The sequence below is a fragment of the Hippocampus guttulatus genome, chromosome 2 (genome assembly GCF_054856545.1).
Source record: "Hippocampus guttulatus isolate MCC_2025c chromosome 2, RoL_Hgut_1.0, whole genome shotgun sequence".
Taxonomy (NCBI): Eukaryota; Metazoa; Chordata; class Actinopteri; order Syngnathiformes; family Syngnathidae; genus Hippocampus; species Hippocampus guttulatus.
This window is the reverse complement of record NC_141262.1, coordinates 31,802,996-31,827,010: the sequence shown is the minus strand read 5'-3', so window position 1 is coordinate 31,827,010 and position 24,015 is coordinate 31,802,996. Positions and strand designations below refer to the sequence as shown.

Here is a 24,015-nt window from a genome sequence, read left to right as displayed (position 1 = left end):
AAATTATGCAGAACTTGACTGGAAGCCAGAAAAGTTGCATAAGTGTGGGGTTGGGGAGCTGCCATGGTTTTGAGTGGATGAGAACCCTATCAGGGCTGTAGTCTATGAAAATGGAGCTTATCCAGGGTTTTGCTGGGAGCTTCAGACAAAACTTAATTGCAGTAGTGCAAACGGAAAAGCCACTATGAAGACAGTGAGTAAAGCCCAGGGTCTAAAAATACTTAAACGGTGAAATATGGTGGGCTCGTTAATGGTTTGGATGTGCGACTAGAATGGGAGGAGGCTCTCGGCAAAAAGGTGACCAACCTTATAAGTGTTATATTGTCTGCAATTACAGCATGTAGTTTTTTCATGTCCCGCAAGCGGCTAAACACTGACAAGTAGAAAGTTAACTAGTTGGCTGTGTATTCATGTAGAGCTGGGTAGTTTTCCGCATCGGAATGAAAGCCGAGTCCAGTTAGTTGATGAAAATTACCAATAGGGATCATGCAAATATGTCAACAAAAGTGGGCTAAGCACAGGGCCTTGTGGCTTGGCTGACCGCAGCTGGAGTGGATCTGTGCTATGGTTGATCGTAAATCCAGTGTTTTCTTGTGGCCAAAGTCAGCTGGGATATGATAAAAAATTAAAAATTAAAAAATAAATCTTGATTTGATTGCATTAATATCTTATCGCACATTCAACATACCATATGGTCTGTGCTGAATATCGTGTATTGAAATTTGTACCACATTGGTCAGAAACTGCCAAAACTGTCAATGACAATATTGTTAATTTGCTCTTATTTTAAAACTTATTACAGTATTTTCTGTTACTTGTGTATATGTTTAATAAACAACCAAACAATAGTTTTTAGGCCTTTTGCTGCTGTGTCAACAGCTATTTCAAGAACAAACAGAGCACAAACGTCCATGAGCCTTGTTTATAATAAGCCGATTAAGTACAGCAGCGCAATCTATTTTGATACAGTTCAGTATAACTACTTACAGTGTAATACCTTTCTGACTTCGTCAGATGAAACTGACCATGATTTTTTTTTTTGCAAACATTGTGCATGATACAGCTATTGTGTTGGAACTTGGAACTACTGTAATGTTACTGTGCATGTAATTCCTGGTGTTTAAAAAAGAGGTGTCGCTATCCAATGGCCCACATGTTGCACAATAATATGTATTGCATTCATTTATTTTTAATCAAATGTTGCCAAATGTTCATTTATTCACTATATTTCTGAAAGCTGTTTCTGTATCTTAGTGGACGCATGACAGATTCCCTATTCAGCAGCATACATGCTAACAGTGCTTGACAGAGATTAAAAAGGGCATGTATTTGGGACTGAATTTATAAATGTCGGTCAGGTCTATGCATCTGGTTTTCAGATTTCAATGTTGCGTATCATTATTTCCCCTGATTTTTCCGGGAGAGCCTGAACAGAATTAACTTGAGAAGCGTATTCATGAAAATGTTGAATCTGTTTTGGGTTTTTTTCATGATGAGGATTGAAAGGGCAAAGGCAAGATGACTCAAACTGCCTCTTTTGTAGTGGATATGGCCTGTTAATGTTTAGGAGCAAGTCATGTAAGTGGTGTAAAGGTTGCATCAAAACATACAGTATCTTACTCTGTCATTTTGAGGGGGTGACTCAAACTGTTGTTACGTGATCATCCCTCTCCGTCAATACAGAAATTTTACAGCGGTGGCTTGAGATACGAGTGACCCGACTTGCTAGAAAACATTTTGGGACAACAAGTAGCAGTTTGGCAGATCGTGAACACTTCTACTGTCAAACTAAACATAAAAGGAAAATAATCACCTGGTGTGTATTGATAACGATTACAAACTAAAATAACCACACAGCTTTGCATCACAAGAGCAGCCGAGTGCTAACAAACAATGCAAAACAGTCTAGATGGGCTAATGAATAGCATCAGTTTGCTACAACCCTTCAAGCAATGGATATTTGAACATAAAGAGTGGAGCCACACAAGTAGACAGACAATATGTCAATGCTCACAGGCACATATACAGTATTCTTTATCTTTTGTGAAAAATGACCGAAATTAATGCAGCTTACAGAGTCCGTTTACAAACTCTTTTCCGTGTGCCCCGTGTATTGCCCGAAAGTGGCCAGGGAAAAACACACCAGAAGGAACACTGTCCAGTGAATTAAAGCAACTCTCTTCAAATCTTTAGGAAGTAGAATGTAGAACTACAATTCTTCAAATAAAAAAAATGTTTTTTTAGAGTGCTCGGAGGCTCGAACGGATTAATGGCATTTCCATTCATTTAAAATTGAGTGATTATTTTTTTATTTCTTACCGCTTCAGCCAGAACAGTCTACTACTGCAGAGGTGGGCAAACTATGGCCTGTGGGCCGGATCTGGCCCGTTGGTCTTTTTAATCCGGCCCGCCGAAGGTTGGTACACACAATTACGGTTTGATGTAAATGACTGCATTCATTTCATTTGGACTTGTAATGACAGGCATTTCAACGCCAGGTGGCGCAGTTACTTGAAGTTGCAGAGCACAGGGAGGGAGGGGGAGACATACGGAAGGCGGCAGTAGCGCCAAATCAAGCAACTCCCGCTTGATACACTTAACACGTCTCATTTTGTCGCAAATAATCCTAACTTTGTTATATTTTGTCATATACCTGTCCTGTGTGCTGCAGTTTTTGGGCAATATATTGTTGCACTTTGTTGCTTGTGTTGTCACATGTACCTGTATGTTAACATACCTGGACGTTCATACAGGACATATACCACAGTTGTTTCACTGTTCTCATTAAAAAGAAAAAGTATGGGAATACTTTAATGCTTTTGTTCTGTTGATGTTTGGTATGGGCCGTCAACATATACAGTTGTGTTTATATGTACCGTATCTTGTGCTGACCCGGCCGACCTGTCAAATTTAGAAGTCAATGTGGCCCCCCGAGCCAAAAAGTTTCCCACCCCTGGTCTACTGTAAATGTCAATCTCAATCTAAACACATGTGCATGTGCCATCGGTGGCATTATTTTAATGTTGGATGAAAGCTTGCTGACAGTGTCGTTTGTAAATGAAGCAGTTTTATTTCAATGTAAGATGTATTTAAATTGTCCACAAGGTAATCATGGACACTATATTCTGGTGATGCCAGCCTTTTGATGAGTACAGAAAACAATGAAAAAAGTCCAATTATTTGCTGCTGTAAAGGTGCAAACAAATCAGCGTCCTGTGCCAGTTGCTATTGGCACCGCCACTCTAATGCCCATTTTCTCTCATATTGTAAAAAGCTAAACTAGCTTCCTCTGGAGCCAATTTGGCAAAATTCAGCAGCTTATGAAGGTCATACTACCAATTTCATCCGAACCTATTAAATGATGCAAAGAGGCAGTATTGCAGTGTTTGCCCGCCCCACACAATATTAAACACAGTATGACTGTATATGCTCATCTATTGTCAGCTGTAATTATCATATATATCATCATCCATAAGCTTTCCAGTTAACTGGCACAAAAGTGTCTGGTATCCATATCTTCCTGGCATTCTCCCAAATTGGCCCTCCAATGTTTGGCCACTGAGCAACCTTGTTAAGTGAAATAATGAATAAATTGCCCAAGTAATTATGAAAACTGCTCACAAGCGGGACTAATGCTCCAGCTCATATAATTAGTGCAGGGAGCTGCCACTCAGAGTTACTCCTTGTGACAGTCCAGAGGACAGAATGGTGGACGAGACTTCACTTGGGAGCTCAATATGGTATAAATCTAACAGCATTGCAAAGGTAAGAAATGGAAGGTTTTGTTTTGAGTTTTTTTCCACTGAGCAGAATGACGCTGCTTGAATCAGTTATCCTGTTGCAGAGACTGGGAAAGCAGTAAATTACCTGTATTTCATTGTAGAAACAATTCCAAGTGGGTAACAATTGCCAGATAAGAGGCATTGTCAATAATATATGTCTGCGAGTCTTGGAGCGAGATCATTTGTAGACAGAGTACATTATCTGTGGCACAAGTTGTCAGTGAGCACTCAAGTGAAAGAATAAATGCGTATACACAGGAACATGAAATGATTCAATCCACTAAATTGGCTTTTTTTTTGTGTGTGTTCTACACTTGCTAGCAGTTGGCTGGCGATGCTATCATAGCGCCAGAGGGCCTGGCGACTGAAAACAAGATGTCCACCTAATAAGATTTTGAATCCTTCCCTCCATTAGAACGTGTCTGTTCCGCTCTCCATATTGGTAATGTGTCTGAGTCAGTAATCCGCCCCTGTAAACCCGGAGAAAACACACCCAGGCACAGGGAGGACATGCAGACTACACACAGGAAGGCCGGAGTCAGAATCAAACCCTGCGCCTATGCACTGTGAGTCGGACGTGCTAACCAATCGTCCACCGTGCTGCCCAATTTGAATTGAAGAAACAAAAACTTGAGTGTGCCCAAAAGAAAGACATTTGTTCACTTCTTATATTGTTGTGTTTGTATTGTTTGATTAAAATCCTTGCTTCAGGTCCCAGGAATTAATGCTGAAAAAAATGCTTCTCATAGACATATTAAGACAATTTACCGATATCCACTTGTTGCGCTCAAATGAACAAACATACCTCCAGCCTCTCTGTCTGCATTAAAATTGTAGTCCTGCAAAATAATCCAAATTTTGAATAACTTTATTTAAAGTTTCTTTGTTTGTTTTTTAACCTGATTACGTAATGCCAGTACATGTATTTCTTTACTCGGCAAGCCTAGTAAAGGTGTGCAGGCTTGTAATCGAGGGGTGAAAGAATCACTTGTTTAAAGCTTTGCGCTTCAGCCTCCATGTCGTCGTCATATTGAGCAGATTAATGCTGCTAAGAGGAGTTGAGCGTCAGCGTAGGTGTGCTTGACATCATGACTTGACATCATGACATCATCCATTCATCAAATCAATCAACTCCGCACAAAAAACAAAAAAAAATAGCCAAATGTCAACTTTCTGTACCGCTGGTCTTCATTTGCACTCACATTCCCACCTTTGGATACTTTTGTTGTCAATATATCTAATATTGAACATTCAGCAAGCCTCCTCGCTGCCCATCTTCAAATCCCTCCTCAAAACTCACTTGTATTCTTTGGCATTCGACTCAGCATGACTTAGATTTGTTCTTGGTTTTACTGTTCGGTGCTTTCTACCGTCTTTGTTACCTATTTGTGTTACTGTTTATTGTATATGTTAAATTGCTCCATGTACAGCACTTTGTATGCAGCGATGGCTGTTTGAAATGTGCTCCATAAATACAATTGAATTGAATTGAATTGAATTAATGTGTTTTGGGGATCAAGACCTGCTCGCACACAGTATACAGTGGGAAATTAATTTGAGGAGAATGCACAGTTTAAATAAATCTTTTTGCCCTTATATTGTTTTTGTAATGAGTGACTATAAAAAGTCAAATTGTGAGAATTCAGCATTTGAGTCCTTGTAGTAGTGTACATCACATATTTTCCCTAAAATGCTAATTCAATTCCCTCTGCACATTTGGCAGAAATTGGTTACACTCATTTTTGTCCTTGGTGTATAACAGATGCCTGCGCTCATGCTGTTGTTTGCACTGTGCCTGTTGTACAGTAGCAGTATGCGCCCCGCATAAGCCCATAGGCGTATACGCCATACGAACCCATTAACATCTGCTCTCAAACAAAGCTCAATTAAGGGAAGATGCATCTGACGTAGTGTTACATCAAATTAGGTGACTGACAAGCCCACAGTCAAGAGCAGAAACTCTCCAGTCATATTTCCTTTTCCCATAGCCCTCCTTGGAAAATGGATGAGGGGAATTAGAGAGGGGTGAAAGTACCGGCACTGGGGGTCATGTACTGAGTGCGGTGACAATTTCTTCCAACAATGTCCCATCCAGATCCTGCTTCGTCAGCAGGTGCTGTAAAGCAGGGGATGTCTTATTTAATCAAATTACCCACAAGGGCTGTTCCTTCTTTTATGAATTTATTGGAGAAAGGGATGGTGGGCGGGCGTGACGGGTAGGTGAAGGGGCACGGATGAGCTCCTCTGAGATCAATGTGTTTGTGCTCTCTGAAATGTGAACCACAGAGGGCTGACATAACCAGACCTGACAGTGGCAAACACAATCATGCTTGGCTGAGAGAGGACAAGTCGACTTTTCCACTCCAGCCTCGTTAGGGAAGCTGAAAGAATAACCTTCTGAGTCTCAGGTACCACAGCTGGCTCGGTCACACGCAACATTGACCATCAGGGAATAAACCAAAAAATAATTGAAGAAAGACAGTGTGTCAAGTAGACACAACACAGTGTCCCCTAAATTGTGGCAACATTGTTACCTTCTGACCATGTAATTTCTGTTACTTTTCAAGAAGGTTTCAACTGATACTATTTGGTTTTGTCTGGAGCCGTGCTGTCTGATGGACGATGCTATCATCCCTAAGACTTGTTTTCCTGATGCTGTTTTGCCAAAAAGTCTGATCCAAAAACATTTTTCTGGCTGATGTATTTTAACCTGATGCCTTAGACCTGGTGCTTTTTGATCTCACATCTGACACCTGAGGAGGTCCTAGAATGTTCACAGGACTGCTGGTGGTGTGAGACGAGTCAGTTTTGGAGGAATGAACTGGAATGCGGAATGAACAATTCAGTTTAATAAATAAATGTAGATTACCGGTAGGGATGTTCGATTCCACATTTTTTCTCTTTTCTTACTCAACTCGTGACTACACCCTGGCACCGATACCAAGTAACCAACACCACAAGTACATTTGATACACATAAATAATAAATCTATTATGCCAGTGACAGATAATTTTTCAAGAAAACACGTTCATTTTGCGAAAGGCTGAACAGTCAATCTGCAATCAAGAATTTAAGGCCAAAATAAAACGCGGACAACTTACTCTGAATTTAGGATGCGTACCACTTTTTCATTGATTAATTACGTGGAGTTATGCAATGACTATACATCTGGGTGCAGATGTTCATCATTTCATACTGCATTAAAATGTCTTATGCCCTTTTCACACTACACTTGCTCAGTGTGAAAGAGTCGCTCACCAACACTCGATGACCGGTTGTCGGTTTGGAAGTGCTGACATAACAGCCTATCAACAAGTTAAAATTGAGATGTTGCTGCTGCTTGGACCTCACCTCAATAAGATGTACCATATCTTTCATTGTTGAAAAATAATTCCTGATTTTACTCAAGCATTTTCGGAGAAAGTTTACATATTCAAATCCTGTGGAGACACACTCCTCAACAATAGCGAGTCCACTCATGGCAAGCATGCTGGACTCTTTTGACTTAAAAAAAAAAACGGTTTTCCATAATTTAGAATTGGTTAGCTTAGTCTTAATAGTTTTCAAAAAATACATACCGGTAAACGCTTTTCGGATACTCAGTGAAATTCAACATACATCAGACTATGTGTACTTAATGCATTAACATACCAAGGCCTTCATCTACTATTATGCATTTCCATTTAAGTGCCATGTTCTATGATTATAAAAGGGTATTCTGTTAACTTAGATTACATTACAGTATACATTTTACAATAAAAAGATACTTTAATTATATCACCTGCTTATGTTGTGAAATATGATTTCTTGTTTGCTGAAGAAGATTTAATCAGAAAAAAAAAGGCTAGATAAGTCGTAAAAATGTCGATTCTACTTCTACAAAATTCTTTCTGGAAATGGCTCCATAGGTTAAAAACAGATTCATGACGTGCTAAAATGCAGGCACTAAGCAACATAGGTTGCTGACTACTTTAATAATAATAATAATAATACATTTATTTTGAAAGCACGTTTCATCATACTCAAAGACACTTTACAAGAGTTTAAAACACAGTATAAAAATGTACACTTAAAGCCATCATACATGATTTACAAAAAAACACATTTAGATGAACAAAACAAAGCAAAAATAGGTAAAAGAGATTAAAAGGTGTTAATAGCATTTCGGAACAGGTGAGTTTTAAGAGATGTTTTGAAGGATTGGAGGTCAGTACGGTTGCAGATGTGTTGTGGTAGAGCGTTCCAGAGGGTGGGGGCAGTGACAGAGAAGGCTCGGTCGCCCCAGTTTTTGAGCTTGGTCACGGGGATGGCGAGGAGGTTTGTGTTTGAGGAGCGGAGGTTGCGGGAAGGTGTGTATTGGTGAATTAGGTCGGAGAGGTGGGAGGGGGCGAACCTTGTTCGTCCCTCCATCCTATTCTGCAGTCTGTATGGGGTCTGGCCAACCTTTCGGGTGTGGGGCACAACACCTGGCTGACATTTTATCTCGCGATATATCTAACTGTGGGGCTTGAGCATTGCTGCCGAGGTGTCAGGCAGATTTCAGGCCAATGAGGAGATGCAAGGAAGACAAACAAACCGAGGGCTGCCACAACCTCCTGTCGCCAAAGCGCTGAGGACGCACACAGGCGACCAACATCTCTGGGGACTGCCGGAAAGCTGAGATAAAACAGAAAGCAAGATCTAACGTTTTTTATTGTTGTTGTTGTTGTTGGAACCAAGTTTTTTTTTAAACTTTTTTTTTCAGTTGGCTAGATTAAAAGGGAGAGTGTCGCAGGGAAATGAAAAAGGAATCGAGCCAAGCTATTTGACAGTTAAGACCTCTGCTGGAAACAGGACTTCAATATCAATTGGAGGCGAGGTAGAAAAAAAAAAGACATCTTTGTAAGACATGAGTACAATGCCGCATGCACATTGTGTTGCACTCACCAATAGGCAACAGTCGCGTTCCCCCTTCTGTTAAAGTGTTATGGTAATCGTTCACACAATTTCAAAGGCCTTTCATTAATTTTTCATGCCTTCCCTGTTCTCTGGGTGCAGGAACAGCACCGTTTCAACAACAAAGGAATATGTAAGGCCAAGCTTGCCAAGCACACCCGCACTGTAAAGTAAATCCATTCTACGCATGATCCCATTGTGAGGTTTTAGTTTGTACAACATAATTTTTCCCTCCAACTGACACACTCATCATATCCATCCATCCATCCATCCATTCATTTTTGAATACGCTGATCCTCACAAGGGTCGCGGGCGTGCTGGAGCCGATCCCACGCTGAACTGGTTGCCAGCCAATCGCAGGGCACACATAGATGAACGAACTACTCACATTCACACCGAGGGACAATTTAGCATGTTCAGTTAACCTGCCATGCATGTTTTTGGAATGTGCGAGACACGGGGAGAACATGCAAATTCCACTCAGGAAGGCCGGAGCCGAAATGCAACCCTGCACCTCTGCACTATGAGGCCCGACGTGCTAACCAGTCGACAACCGTGCCCCTCTACTCGCTATATAAAAAAAAACCTATTTGTCGCTAAGTATTCTTAGTAAGCTGCTTAACCCCAGTTTTAAGAAGAGTTTGAAAGATGGGCAGTGATGAGCCTTGCCTCATGTTTAGCCGGAGGTCATTCCAAAGAGAGGGCCCGACAAGAGGAAAGGCTCGCTCCTCGACACCTCTAATAGCATCTGGTCTGCAGACCTGAGGCACCAACCAGGTGAGGTGTGGCGAGACTATTTATAGATGTGCAAAAACAAGTAATAGAATCTTAAAAAGAACTCTAAAATGTACATGGAGCCAATGATGGGACGGGGAGTTTTGTGCTCCCTTTTTCGAGTGCCAGTCAAGAGACGAACAGCACCATTTTGGACCAACTGGAGGGGAGGATTGGCTGACTTCAAAAGTCAGCCAAAAAAAAAGTGCATTGCAGTAATCAAGCTGAGATGTGACAAAGGCATAAATTATTGTTGTTGAGAAAAGAGAAGCTAGACAATAGCCAGCTGTCTTGAATGAAAAAAAAGATGGATTTAACAAATGTACCAACTTGCCGGTCCAATTTTAAACCACTGTTCAATTTGAGACCCAAGTTTGAGACTGTTGGCTTGAGATCAGGAGCCATGGGGCCAAAGTCAGCAGGATTGGATGTACAAGGGCCACTGGGACCAAACACCATCACAAGAAATTCAGTGCCATCATTCATTTGTTGTTTCATATGTCACATGTCAGTGTGTTACCACAAAACAAATATCAAGCATCAGGCCTTTTTTGAATGACCCTCGTGCGTATTACTTACCATTTAATGTGCTAGATGCTAAATTAAAGCTTTGGCCTTCCATCACCTATCTAAAGTCAAAGGAGTTGGTCTTAATCTCCTGATGGCTTCACAGGCGGATGGGGAGCTACCAACCACTAATGCTCAATTGGAAGTGGAGCTGAGGCCCCAAGAGACTGTGATCAAATCTCTGGAGGAATACTCCAGTCTTCCCTGTCGTAGCAAAGTTCAGCCACAATTTGCCCAGCCTGCGCCGTCTTCTCCTAAATTGCTCCTCTTGTACAGTGAAGAGGGAGAGGGTCACAGTAGTCATTAAAAGAAGAGTGAGCGGGGAAGTTGAACTCCAGAAAGTTCAGATTTTGATTGACCGTGAGGAGGAAAGTCCAACATGTATTTACACCAGCTGATGTTAAAGTTCAGACGAGAGAGCCAGGGATTGAAATGAGGTTTAGCACCTCTGCTTTGCTGCAGCATACCTATGGAAAGAGCTTCTTTTGTAGGTGACACTGCAAATTCAGGCCTGACTCTGTTATTTGATAGTGTCAAGGTTTGTGGAACTGGCCAGAGAGGTACTTCGACCTTTTTAAACCTGAGTTTTGTGTTCATTCAGCGTGATGGCAGCTATGGATCTTGCACCGTATTTCACAGTAAATATGTGCTATTACCACTGGCTCAAATGTCGGCTCCCGCTGCCGTCATTCCAGCACTTCATCAAATTGATAATGTGGGACATTCACAGCCATTGCCTGGTAGTTTGTAAACACACCGAGACTTTGCTCCTGCTTTCGCTAGGTTGTAGCGAAGATTTCTTTCTTTCTTTCTTTCTTTTTTTTTTTAATAGAATGGGAAGACTCTCTTGAGAGTAGCTGATGAGAGTGAAAGAAAAAGTGCTGTCACAGTTTAGTGAGATTAAAGGAGCTAAAACGGAAGCCTTACAGATGAGGGTGTGTGGCAAGATCGCTGTGCATGGTTAGGGTACCAGAGGGGAAGGTTGGAGGTGGGTCGTGCTTGGGGGTCAGACAAGTTTATTGTAGTGAACTAAAACGTAAAGTAATTAACGAAAAACAACATTTAAAAATGTTGATGAAATATGCTAAAAACGAAAATGCTTTTAAGAAAACGGAAAACAACTGACATTAGATCGTACAATTCTATAACTGACTATAATTCCAACACAAGAGTGACCTTTTTTTAATCTTGCACTTGACAAATACTCCACATATTAAAAAAAAAAAAAAACAACAAAATTCAACCACGAGAAAGCATTTTTTAAACAAAACCAAATTTAAATGAACTGAATTGAAAAAAATTGTCAAAATGAGAAAAAAAATAACTGTAATGAAAAATCCCAAACTATTCTAACCCAGGTTTGTTGCCAATGTGCACATATTCTCCACGTGTGTAACCTGCACAATTGTGCGTCAGGTGTGTTGCTGTATGAAGAACTAATTGAAATGAGAGGCGACGTGCAAGTCTCCACCAGCACGGCCGGTCCATTTGTCAGGATGACATCACTGTACTCACACCCCATCCATCTACGCCCGGCAGCACACAGCTATGCTCCTCCAAGTGATTAATATCTATGCTTCCCTCACGGTATTGAATACCCACCCTCATACCCTTTCACTGCCACGGCGACACACATGCACCAATGCAAACAAACAGTGTTGGATGCCATCCTGGTCGCTTATATGCGATGGCACCCTTATTTACCAGCATACACAGATGGCCGGAGCTTGGTGGCCCAAAGTCTCTCGTACACACACAGACACATACACACGCACGCACACATGGACTACCTGCTCTTTGTTGGGCTTGTTCAGATTTTATACACTTGCTTACCATTTCATTAAATGTCCCCGCACGATGTAATCAATCCAACACAGAAGAGGCACCATTAATTCTATCTTTACGAAGCTCGTGAATTTATAGTTTTAGTTGACGCCGTCAGAGAGGTCGTAATTCTACTTTATTACTTTTTTTAGTGAGGTCAGAGTGTCCCATGGATATGAAAGGCGGTGGCTTCTGCCTCTCTTCTCAGATGTGACGATATATGAGGGGACACCTCTATAATCCACACGTAGTGAAATTGATACCGCTGTAATAGTGTCAGTCAAAACGGAAGCGTATTATACTGGAACTTGTCAGATTGCACACAATCAATTCCAAGATGCTGGTTGATCTTGCATTTTTAAACATTTTGATCTTTATGGTCCACACTGTGCTTAACATTGAAACAAGTTACAGTAGCCTGAACAACACAAAATATGGGTTTTTAAAAAAAATGACACTGAACTCTTCTGCATATTGTGTCATCTAGAAAAGATACATTTTATAAGGTGTAAGTTTAGCTTGCTAGTAAATTGTAATTGCCGGATAACCGCCAATGTGAACAAAGGTGCTCAGTTGTTGTTCTAATCTATATAGTCGGGAAAAGCGAACTCATGACAGACTTCAAAGTAGGTCATGCGTGATTAGGCACAAAAAAAGAACAAAACAGAAAAAATCGAGGAAAATGCAGTTTATTCGAAGATGGATACATTTCATTTGAAATGAATGAACTTAGGGCATGCACCTTTCTTGAGAATGTTTATTATATTATTTTTTTTAATTCTTTTACCTGTGCTGCTACTTTGAGAGCAGCGTTATTGGTGTCCTTAAACAGTATGCAGAATAAATCAGCACCCCTTCAACTAATTTGGAGACAAATCAACACTGTGCCCATTCCTGTAGCCAAGCTTTATTGTTGAGCTAGCTTTCAGAAGACAAATAACAAGACTAATTTCAAGGTGCTGTGCTAAATGGCGAGGAAATATTGTTCACATAATGGGCCTCTGATCTACAATACACATTGGAATTTATTTTTTAAACTGAGCAATAAAAAGGAGACATCTGGGAAAAGTAATTTACATACTGTAAGTTCAGCTACAGGAGAGTCAACTTCTTGCTAAGTTCCGATAAGCATCACACAATACTAAGCTCCTTATGGTCTGTGTGAATAAGAAGTGCAACAACCTGTTGGGAGGAGGAGCTGGGGCTTTGAAGATCTTTTAAATAATGACTTTTCTTGCTCTGATCTCTCCTGCGGTATCAGACTGAATTAGTTAAACCTTCTCACCACCCAACCTCATCGGTCAGACTTGCACCTTTTCCATGCCAGGCTTTTGAACTAAACACACACACAGAGGCAATGTTGCTCTGTTACACGGAGGACATAAAAAAAAAAAAAAAGATATTGACAAAAAGAACCCTCTCAAAAAGGGAGTGGGCAAATTGTGAAACGTCTCCCAATGAGCCGTTTTCTTCCAAGTGGAACCAAAAAGCTGCTTCACCTCGCAGTTGTGCCTCTTCAACAGCGGTCTTTTTCTCTCCCTTGGCGGGTATGTGCAGGCCCGCCTCCGCACCAGCTGTGAGATTCTCCTCAATGTAAAAGCATTTGACTGTCTTTGACAAGTAACTGTCTGTGCTCAAAGCATGTAGAAAGTGTGAGGTAGTAGGGAAAATGCTTGTAAGAAGATGCTTAGCCGGGGGGGGGTCAAGCGCTGCAAAATTAAAAATTGACTGGTTACAGAAGCATTTGGCATGAACACATCAGTGGGTCTTATTCAGAACAGTATAAGCAAACTTTTCTTTTAGGCCTAGTGTTCATAGTCTCCGGGGTTGCGTGGCATGATCGCTGGGACAAATGGCACAATCAAACTAGTTTGCGTGCCATGTGTGCCAGCAGCTCGGGTGGTGTGTGTGTGTGTGGGGGGGGGGGGGGGGTCTTTTCCAGCGTTAGTTATGCAGTACCATTTGGTTGTTAATGTTTGCATGTCTCCTTCCAGCTGATTTTCCTGCGATACTATTTGAAGTGAAAAGCTAACCGCCACAAATAAAGGCCAGTAAAACTGAATTAGCCACAACATTGGATATACCTGGACTATAAATGAGGTCCAGTATTTGAGCTGCATCAAACATTTGGCTTTTAAAACAAATCTCAGGGTCGGTTTTGTTTGACAGTGTCAGAGAGGTGTTCGTTTTATTATTGGTTTCCACTGGCAACGATGCACACTTGCTCAGTAAGACGCAGGGCAGTTTTTTCTTGTGCCGTGTAATGACAGTGTCAATCAAAAGTGAGCATGATCATTTGGTAAGGACAGACAATGAATTGGTCTGTGCAGTTTTATCTGATGAAATAATATAGCTTTAACCACTTTTACTCATATGTCATTCTAATTTAAGACCGGGTGGCTCCCTCTTTCCAACTACTTTCTCTTTCACTGGCAAAAAAGACGGTGATGTTATGTAAATGGCCTTCAGTGTTCAGGAAGCCGTAAAGAGGCTTCCTTGTGCTTGCATGCCCTTCTCTCTCCTTCCTCTGCGCTCAGATCAGTATGATCTGACTCCAGCCGTGCCGTTGGGTATGGAGCTGTAAACAGGAGCTGATCCGAGTGGCAGTCACCTTCATTCAGGCCCCTTCCCTCACACTCATTTCATAAAACCTGAACCTTCACCAGCCCTAAAATGAAAAGATGGGGGTTCCTAAAAGATGACTCTCTATGTGAATAATGTGCCACTGGATTTCTGATCTTGCTTGTCGTTAGCTTGACACACAGACCCTTTATGTGGCCCCTTCCCTCCTCTGCTTCCCATCCACACCCCAGAGGCTCCCATTCAGCTCAGGCCTGGCTGGGTGTGAGGGGGAGAGTTGGAGCTCTTTTGTAATGTGGGATTCTTAAGGGAGGCTGTCAAGGCTGTGACTGTGTGGGCCTTTATTTCCCCAGAGGTGGAGGGAGGGGGGACAGAGAGAGGGAGAGCGCGAGAGGGAGACAAGGGTTGGAGTACAGAGGAAGAGTTTGGACACAGACAGCCTTGTTAACGAGCACCCCCAAAGAGATGGAGGATGAGAGGCAGAAAGACGTGGAAAAAGGCAAAAGAAAATGGAATGAATCGCACTAAAAGCTACAACACTTGCCTTCCTTTACATCATCACTGTTTTCCCCCAACCTCTTCTTCTCTTTTATTCTCTTCCTCCCTATCAGCTCCCTCCATCTTTTCCTGTGTAAGCTCACTCTACAGCTCAATAAAATACTTTTGCCCTCCGCCTCACCCATCTCGGCCCCCTCCTCACCCTCCGCCATGACTTCACACACACATTCCATTATCCAGGAGATCAGGCTAAGAGAGATGTCCGGGGTTGGAGCGATCATTATCATCACCTCTTTCCGCTCCAGAGTGAGTTATAGCTCACCATATGGAAACAGACATTTAAATCATAATCAATAGAGCAATATCTACGTGGCGAGGAAAGGGTAAAGGAAATCACTGCCGCCGCTCAGGAGGGAGAAAGAGACATCGTGTTTATATTGAGATGGTGGAGCCGGTTTATTGATAAAAGATTACGGCACGAAATGCATTATGCGGCGGCACGCTTGCAAAAAGAAACTTTTCTAGGAGATGAAATGTGAATGGAAAGCTGCTCCATATGGTACGCCAGTGGCATGATATGATACTGTGGCGCCTTAGCGAGGCCGCACTGCCCACCTTAATCGACCCTCACGGTGCATGTGAAACTGTACACGTCGTCGTTCCCCGACAAGCACAATGCAATGTGACAGGTGTGTGCTGGCCGGGCTGGGACCCGGTCAAAGCTCAGATGTGCTTCTAGGGCTGAGATCAGGGCTCAATCCGTGACCATGATCGTGCCACTGCAAGAAAATATCATAGAGCAGCATGAGACATTGGTCCCGTCACAAGATCATCCTGTTATCGGTTCAGACATGCTCCGACGTGCTGAGGCTGAGAGCAGAGAGACTGATGTTGATCCATGCTGTTTGTTTATGGTAAATAAGAAACATGAATCGAATCTCTCATCCATCTCTGACAAACAGAGGTTGGGCTATGTAATCTGCCACCTTTTTTTGTGTGTGTGTGTGTGTGTTTGTAAGCATATTGCCAGTGATTCACTCGCATGGCCTTAAACTAAGGATGCCAATAAGACAAGTGCGCGGAACAGTTTCAATTAGTCTATTAGTGGACATGAATTCTGGACTTTAGTGTGAATTATTAACCAGGTCTGACAGAAATGAAGTTTATTTATATGATCTTTCTAGGGCAGTTCAACTTCAGGCTATGCACCTTTCTCATGTCAAAACAAAACCATTTAAGCTGAAGCTGCAGGACAAGGTTTTGTTTTGTTTTGTTTTGTTTTTAACCAAGAATCAGTTGTAAACCTGCTCTACCCTAAAAACATGTTTTTTTTCTCCTTTTGTAAAGAATAAAATATATTCTGTCAACCATCAGCTACAGTATGATTATACAGCACTGTATTGTTGATTTCAAGAATAATTGTTCTCTTTTAAATGTAATAATGAATTCATCTGTTTGGGTTTCAGCCCACTGCCATCAAACAAAGATTTATAACGGTATGGACAATGTGTCATTTTACCATTACTGCTCAGGGGCTACATAAACAAATGTGACAATGACCACCGTTAAATCCAAAGACATCCACTGCAGTTATCCATGGATGAGTTATTGGACTACAACGCTCGCACAGCTTTCCCATGTCGTACATACTTGTATGGCTCGATGATGGTCGTAATCTTTGTCATCACTGGTACCTCTCTGCTGGTATCTCCAAAAACAAGCAAATCACAGTGTCTCGTGAGAGCTGCAGAAAATGTTTCTTGAAGTTTATTTCAAAGCCAGTAAAGGATTCAAAAGGTGAGCCTCCCGAGCCATCTTTTTAGGGTGAAATTGATTGCTGATATGTACGTTTTGACTTAAGTCTAGAAAAGCAGAATGGGATACACAGCTGATAATGCTTAAGGGCCAGACAATGGCAACACACGGCAGACAATAATTGTGTATCTGTTTAAAAATAGCTACTGTACAGCCAAGCATAAAAACAATTGCATTGCTATCTTAATTGCTTCCCAAAGAAAATATTCTCTGGCACCTTTCCAATTAAACCATCGCCAACAGGTATACAATAATTATTTTTACAATGGTGCCTGCAGCTTGTCCTGTTGCCTCAGATAGTGGATTCCACCTCTCTACATTTTAATGGCCACATGTATTTATAAATATTTCTAAATGCAGTAGCATCAGGCTGGTGAAACAGAGAGTCCCCACTGAAGCGAGCATTGGACAGCGTTAATCCTGCCAGATGGATATGCAATTCTGATTGATCATATTTTGTCATACTTTAATGAATTATAATGACTTTTTTTAAGTTCCAATGGGATCATTTTGGCTTTTGTTTTTCATTTAGGAACACGGCGGAATAGATAATCATTGCTTAAACTACTCGGGCCAAATGTGCTTTACACTCACTCACACGTGTGACAGTGAAAATTGAGGAAAATATGATGTTGGCCTCCACTTTTGCAGATATAAAATCTTCTGGGGATATCACACCAGATTTTGGACCATTGAGGCACAGATGTGAGGCCATTTGAGACAATGTCATCCGATCCATGCCTTTCTGGACCTTGGTTACTTCACCTCAGAGACAGACAAGTGCCTTCTCCTATGTGTTTACACAAATTTGGAAGTATTACGTTTGTTTGACTAGTTTCACATACACAGGTGCCCAACCTGTTCCTGTGATCATGCTGTTGTTCCTCTTGCCGGTTCAGTTTCCACTCACATTGTGAATCTGAGCATGTACTGTATGCTGTATGGTTGTATGTCCAAACAGTATGTGCCCTACGATTGCCTTGCAACCAGTCCAGGGTGTAGCCTAGCTTTTTCTCAAAGTCTGCTGGGGGATGGGCAGCAGCTCCCCTTGACTCTGAATATTTGATGGTAACCACCACGTTGCAGAAAAGAAATAAAATAAGACAAAATAATCATTAAAACTAAAATACTAATTCCATCCTGTAATTACTCATGCATGGGCACCCTCCCTGAACATGTTATACAGGGGTCCAGACTAACTTGTTGCCCTGGACTTTTTCATTGGGTGCACCAGCACAAAAGTTGGGTGCAACCAGATTTTCAACTGCATCACATTCAACACCACCGTTTTATTAATTCACTCCGCAAAAAATAGCTCTCTGTCTTTTTAGGCAATAATAGCAAGTAGATGATTACCTGTCCCTGCCGCCGAACAGCCGGTTGCACCAATGCAACCCCTTTCGTTTTTGAAAATCTTGTCACCGTCACACCGTTGAGAAATTATAACGTACAAGGCGACCAAATTGGTTGCACTCACACTCACTGTGTAAACAGAACAACTTGAAATCAGCCAAGAAATCAGGAAAGATCCAATGTTTGATCATGTAGCGATGATACACAAATGTACTGAAGCATGAAGGAGTGCAGGAGGCAGTGTAAGTGTGGACCAGTGAACAACAGGAGGAGGTGCAATCACACAAAGGCACAGTATGATCGAATTGGCCTAGTGGGAGCGCTCCTTCAAATATCTGGCCACGCCAACCATTGATTAACATATTTCACAGAGAGTGTATCTCGATACCTAAGTCCATCTGCTGTATTTCAGAAGCTCACGGACACATGGTGACCTAAATAAATTTTATTCTCAGGATAGGGAAGTCTCTCTCACCAGCACCCAGGAGAAGGTAGTACAAGTCTGTTGCCCTTTCGTGGCGATGGCTCACGAGGAGGAGCGGTGAGAGAAGTGAATGAAAAGCTCTTCAAATGGAGTCCTCCCCTCTCCTCTCCTCTGCCTGTCTGTTTCTATTCCTCCGCCTGTCTCCTTGGCGCTCCCTCCCTTTCTCTGCATGTGCCACGCTGCTCAGTCATCCTCAGGGATGCGTCTGAAGGAGACCATCTGTTGATCCATTTGTCTCCTGCTTTGCTGCCTGTGTCACTTCCTCTTCACCCTTTCCATGATCAGAATCGGCTTTTCCGATGACACCCAGTCGTGTCCAACTGGCGGGCGGAGGTATGGCAGGTGTGATGTTGAAGGCGGGGTAGGCTGTCTGTCATGGTGGATTCACACAAGGAGGAAATATAAAAGGTCGTGAGGACAAACACTCTTTGGGCATAGCGTAAACAGCTAATGAGTCCGGAGCAGCAGCTTTCTAATCTGTGTTTGATCATTACTGTGTCTAACTTGAGTCACAAACACAGATTTATTTTTTTTTCCAAGCAAGCGATCTCTTTAAAAGTGCTTCTCTTTCATCCCACAGGGTTTAATAACAGTCCTCATCATTACATAGAGGCATCGACCATGAAATAGCAACAAAGCAGTGAAATGCTGAAGGGTATGCAACCCACCGCCACATTCACTGCCTGTGATGTGTTTAGCAGTCCTTGGAGGGAGGGGCACTCCTTTGTGTCCACACGTCTCCGAGTTGTCGCCTCGCATGCATGTTCTCTGGTTTGATGGACATTGAGTCCACCGTCGGGACTTTAGGGAGTGCCTGCCTTTGAACTTCTCCCTTGGCTCTCGATTATCCATCATTCAGCAGAGCTCAGGCTCATGAGAGCCGCTGGGAGAGGGCTCTGCAATAATTCAGTATGAGGTCTCATAGGCCCCGGAGAGAGTCATCGTCCAAATCAGGTATCATTTAGCAGATGACACAGTGGGAACGTCCATTGGATAGAACCTGCGAGGAATGCTTTGATGGTCAGGAATGCCTAAGATGAAGAGAAAAGATGCTCGAGTTGCCTTTTCAAAATATGACCATTGCTCCCTTTTTCTGCCGTGATCCATAATGTTTTCATCCAGGCTGATCGATATATCAGATGATGGGTGTTCACCCAGGGTGACATGGCATTGATTTCCCATAAGATTGCAGATGGCATGTCGTCCTCACACAATCCTATTTTACCAAGAAGCTTGTCATCGAATCAGTCATGATTTCACCATCGCTGTCAGCTGCCGTGATGGTTAGCAGATTGCCTTTCACATTGAAGACACAGGCTCATAGCCAATGCACTATATGGACAAAAGTATCGCGACACACAACAGCAGAATGTAACAAATTAAAGTTATGTTACGGGCCGTGTGGTACTTATGGTTTCCTTCGGAGGGCCATTAATGACTCAGATCTGTACCAATTTGTCCGTGCACGACCACACATGAGGATGGTTGTGTGTGCATTGATGCCATATGAACTATGCCTGGATCGCTTTTTGACGCTCCCATACAATGTTACATTTGATAACTTTTTATTAATCCACAAAAAGATGGTGATAGTTGACAAAGATGCACATTGTGACCGAAATAGGAAGCGGCCCACATCCGATTGAACGGACCGGCAAGGTTTTAACTGTTGATCAACGCCAAACTCAAAAGGAGCAATATGGTTGGTTGAGCAAAGATTTGCATGCAACTGTGGTAAGGTCGTGTGACCTTTAATGTGTCAAAAGGGTTTCAGATGGTTAAGTGATGACACCTCTGTTCTTTAATTTGATTTGGCATTGCAGCAAAAATGGGGGACGTGGTACAATACTACACAACTGAAAACTGAGGTATGCTAACATTAGTATGCGTGTTTGACGACTTTGTTGAATCTACCAGGGCAAAAGCATTGGTAGAGTTCAGAGTTTTTATAGGAGGCCAAATCACCACGTATCCCAATATTCTGGTCCATATGGTACATGGACCATATTTCATGCAAGTCCCAAACATCCCAGTCAACAAAGGCCTATTTTAGCACTCACCATAACAGTTGAACAATGTCTCTACTCTGTATGCGTCTCAAATCTCTTCATTTGCATGTGTTTCAGGCTTCCTCAGTACCGGGGACCAAGCTGCTAAAGGGAACTATGGGCTGCTGGATCAGATCCAGGCTTTAAGGTGGATCAGCGAGAACATCGGCTTCTTCGGAGGAGACTCCAACCGCATCACTGTGTTCGGTTCTGGCATTGGAGCTTCCTGCGTTAGCCTGCTAACCCTTTCCCACCACTCTGAAGGTACATACGGGGCTGTAAAAAATTGGGGTGGGGATCAGGGGGTTGTGATGCCGCTGTGGCGCGCCTTCCTGTCTGCTGGTGTGTAAAGCTTCTTGGTATTAAAATCTGGCAAAGGCAGAATGCCAGTCATTGAGTAATGTAAGCTACAGCATAACAAATGTTGGATGGAGCAGGTGTTTGCATTTCATTTATTCTGTTGTTCAATACCACGGGGAAATTCCACATGTGGATCTTGTGATGCGTGGCTGTTTTTGCTTCGACAAGCCCCGTTCCCCTCCCCTCTTTTGAGATGTCAGAAATGAACCTGCGGGTATAATTTGTGTGTGTGTGTGAGTCTCACTTAGCAGGACTGAACGGCTCTTCCAAAGTGCATCTTGTTAATCTTGTTCACACACACACACACACACACACACAAACAAAACCACTCCTATTTATAGGGAATGTTTATCCTCAATCTTCCTTAATGCTCTCATAATGATGATATACTAGTTTTGTTGGGTATGTACTTTATACTAAGTGCAGCATGTGTGCTTAACCTGGACTTGCAAAAGCATCCCTCATAGACATGCTAATGCATCATTGAATTAGAAAGGAAATTCTGGCTTCGGCTTACTTTAACGAGCCACCGCTGTGGGATCCATCCGTGAATGTCAACTTCTTGCTACACCCTGCAGAGATGCGCAGTAACTGCATCATTCTTTACCTTGAATTATTACCTCCGCTCACATATTTACTCATCCTGTTGATGTAGTTGTTTTGCAGGCATTCTGCTGTAAAGCAATGTTTATGTGCTGGTTGATAGTCTAAATGAGAAATCTTCACATTTGACATCCATACACACATTTACTCTGCTCGTAAAGCAACCAGTAACAAGGTCTTTTGGACATGCATGGTTGGCAGCAAAAGCTGCTTAAAGTGGACATGGCATACACTGTAGTAGATAGATTGCATTAAATAAATAACTCTTCCCGCCCGTTTTCTTGATACTAGACGAGGGTGACTTTTTTTTGCATCAAATGCATGTAAACACTGTCCTTTTATTTCCCCCAAAATACTCAGAATTGGCGATATGTTTGCCGCACTCCAATTTGCATTGAAATATTAATAATTGCCGCAATTTCATGAGATGGTGAGGACTGCTTCTGAATTCAACTTTTACCATTAAAGCTGCTTTTATTCCAACTCTATAATGCTACGCTTCATTTTACATGTTATTATACTGCCAGTGAAACGATCTCCTGCCTCCTAGTAAATGGGATATTATCAAGTTTGTTGTCTCCCGTGAATGGTACTGTATGTGGTACTGAAGGAGGAAAAAAAGCCAAGAAAAACTCAAAAGGCATTTGGAAATTAGAACTAGGAAGCCAGGACTTGCTGCACTTTATCCAATGGCAATCAATTTGAAAACAGCATTTATCCCTGCATTTTCACCAAGTTCCTGTATTAAAGGTTTGTAAGATAAAATAAATGTATTCTTCTTCCATACACATACATTTTGTAATCCTATCATTTTGTTGTGCTTTAGCCACGATTGGCAGGATGTTCTTATTTCCAAGACAACACAGTCAACAAGAATAGGAGGCATCTGGAATGCAGCGATGAAGCTGAAGTGAAAATCCATTGTCAAATAAATTATACAATGGCATAAGCACACCTGCTTTCAGGTGGCATCTTGTAATGGATCTTTGTAACGATTTCTTATACGTTAGCAGTCTGCTGCCTGATAAGAAGAAATATTGTGTTGGGTCCCGAATGGAAATGGAAATTAGAACAGGAGACACAATGGGAAACGACGCAGCAATATCTTTCCTCCTTGATTTCTTTAAAATATATTGTTGGGGGACAGGTGGACCTAATGGAAATACTTTGTAGAAATAACTTGTGCAAGTCAAACTGTCAACAACAGAAAATGGTGCACAGATGTTTTGTTCAAATGAGACATATTATTGAAAATTTACTTTTTAATACCTCATCTACAAATGATTGTGTGTCTGGAGTGTCTGCCCACCCATCAAGTCTGGAATGAAACGGCCAAGTGAATCTTAAGTCATTTCTGAAAATGTATCTGTGAGCTAGCCATTCTTCATTTCCGCCCCCACTGTTACGAAACTGTGTTTTTCTTTTTTTTAACATAACCAGCAGCCCACGCAGAATTTCTCAGATAGTGACATGTCACCGAGCCTGGATGTTCTGAATCACTATGAACCACAAATGTCAAAGAAGTGCACTCAATATTGGCACAGATTAGTGTTAGCTAACAGCTTTATCTGCGTTAGCCTCTGAAAATAATGTTACAATAATGTTCGATTGCGCTATAGTCGTTGGCGTTGCAGTGTAGTTTTGGGCAGTAGCACATGCCAAGGCCGCTATTGAAATAGATGTATATTGTCTATTGAAATAAGATGTCTATTTAGCGTGATTAGCATAAGCGGACAGCTGATGCTAACTGCTGTTTTGAATGCTGCCCTTAGGAATTGCCATTGCGTTGCTGAAGCTGTCACGTTCCGTATTTGACAGCAGGGGGCAGGCGTTCTTGCTTGCCGCCTGCACACCTGCCACCCATTAGTTGACGATTGCACCTGCTATATCTAGGCACTCCGACAGTCAACTCACTGCCGGAGTATTCCATGCCGTGCCATTTGCTATCGTCTATGCCTTCTCGGTTAAAACTCTGACTTACTTGACTATATTGCGTGCCTTAATATTCCTCTCGTGTTTGATTGGTATTTTACTTAAGAGCTTTCTCCTTGCCGTTTTTGTTTCGCAAGCGTTTTTTGTTATTTTCCTGGTCCTCTCTTTTGACCAGCGTTTTCTGTTGCTTCGTTATTATTTCCTGGCCCTCTTTTGACCAGCGTTTTCTGTTGTCCGTTTAGACGGGGATTTTGTGTTATATTAAATCTCATTTTTTTGTGACAAAATACTTTTCTGTGTCTGCTATTTCGGGGATCCACTTATCTCTAGTAGTTGCGCACGAAGCGATTATTCTGTCGCTTCGGGCCCAACGTGACAGAAGCTCAACTTCCCTGAGCTGACGTCATGTTTTTATACCGAAGACCACAAACTATTTAAAAATCAACAATGCCTCTGCTCT

At 42.1% G+C, this 24,015-nt stretch overlaps 1 protein-coding gene across 2 annotated transcripts in view; it reads left to right on the top strand.

Moving 5' to 3' along the window:
* The window catches only part of nlgn3a (neuroligin 3a), a 195,625-nt gene that overhangs the window by 109,597 nt on the left and 62,013 nt on the right, over nucleotides 1-24,015 (top strand). For both annotated transcript variants that reach the window (XM_086105721.1, XM_086105720.1), the window contains one exon: nucleotides 20,739-20,924. In XM_086105721.1, the coding sequence (XP_085961847.1) occupies nucleotides 20,739-20,924 (186 nt within the window). The remainder of the gene's footprint in view (nucleotides 1-20,738; nucleotides 20,925-24,015) is intronic.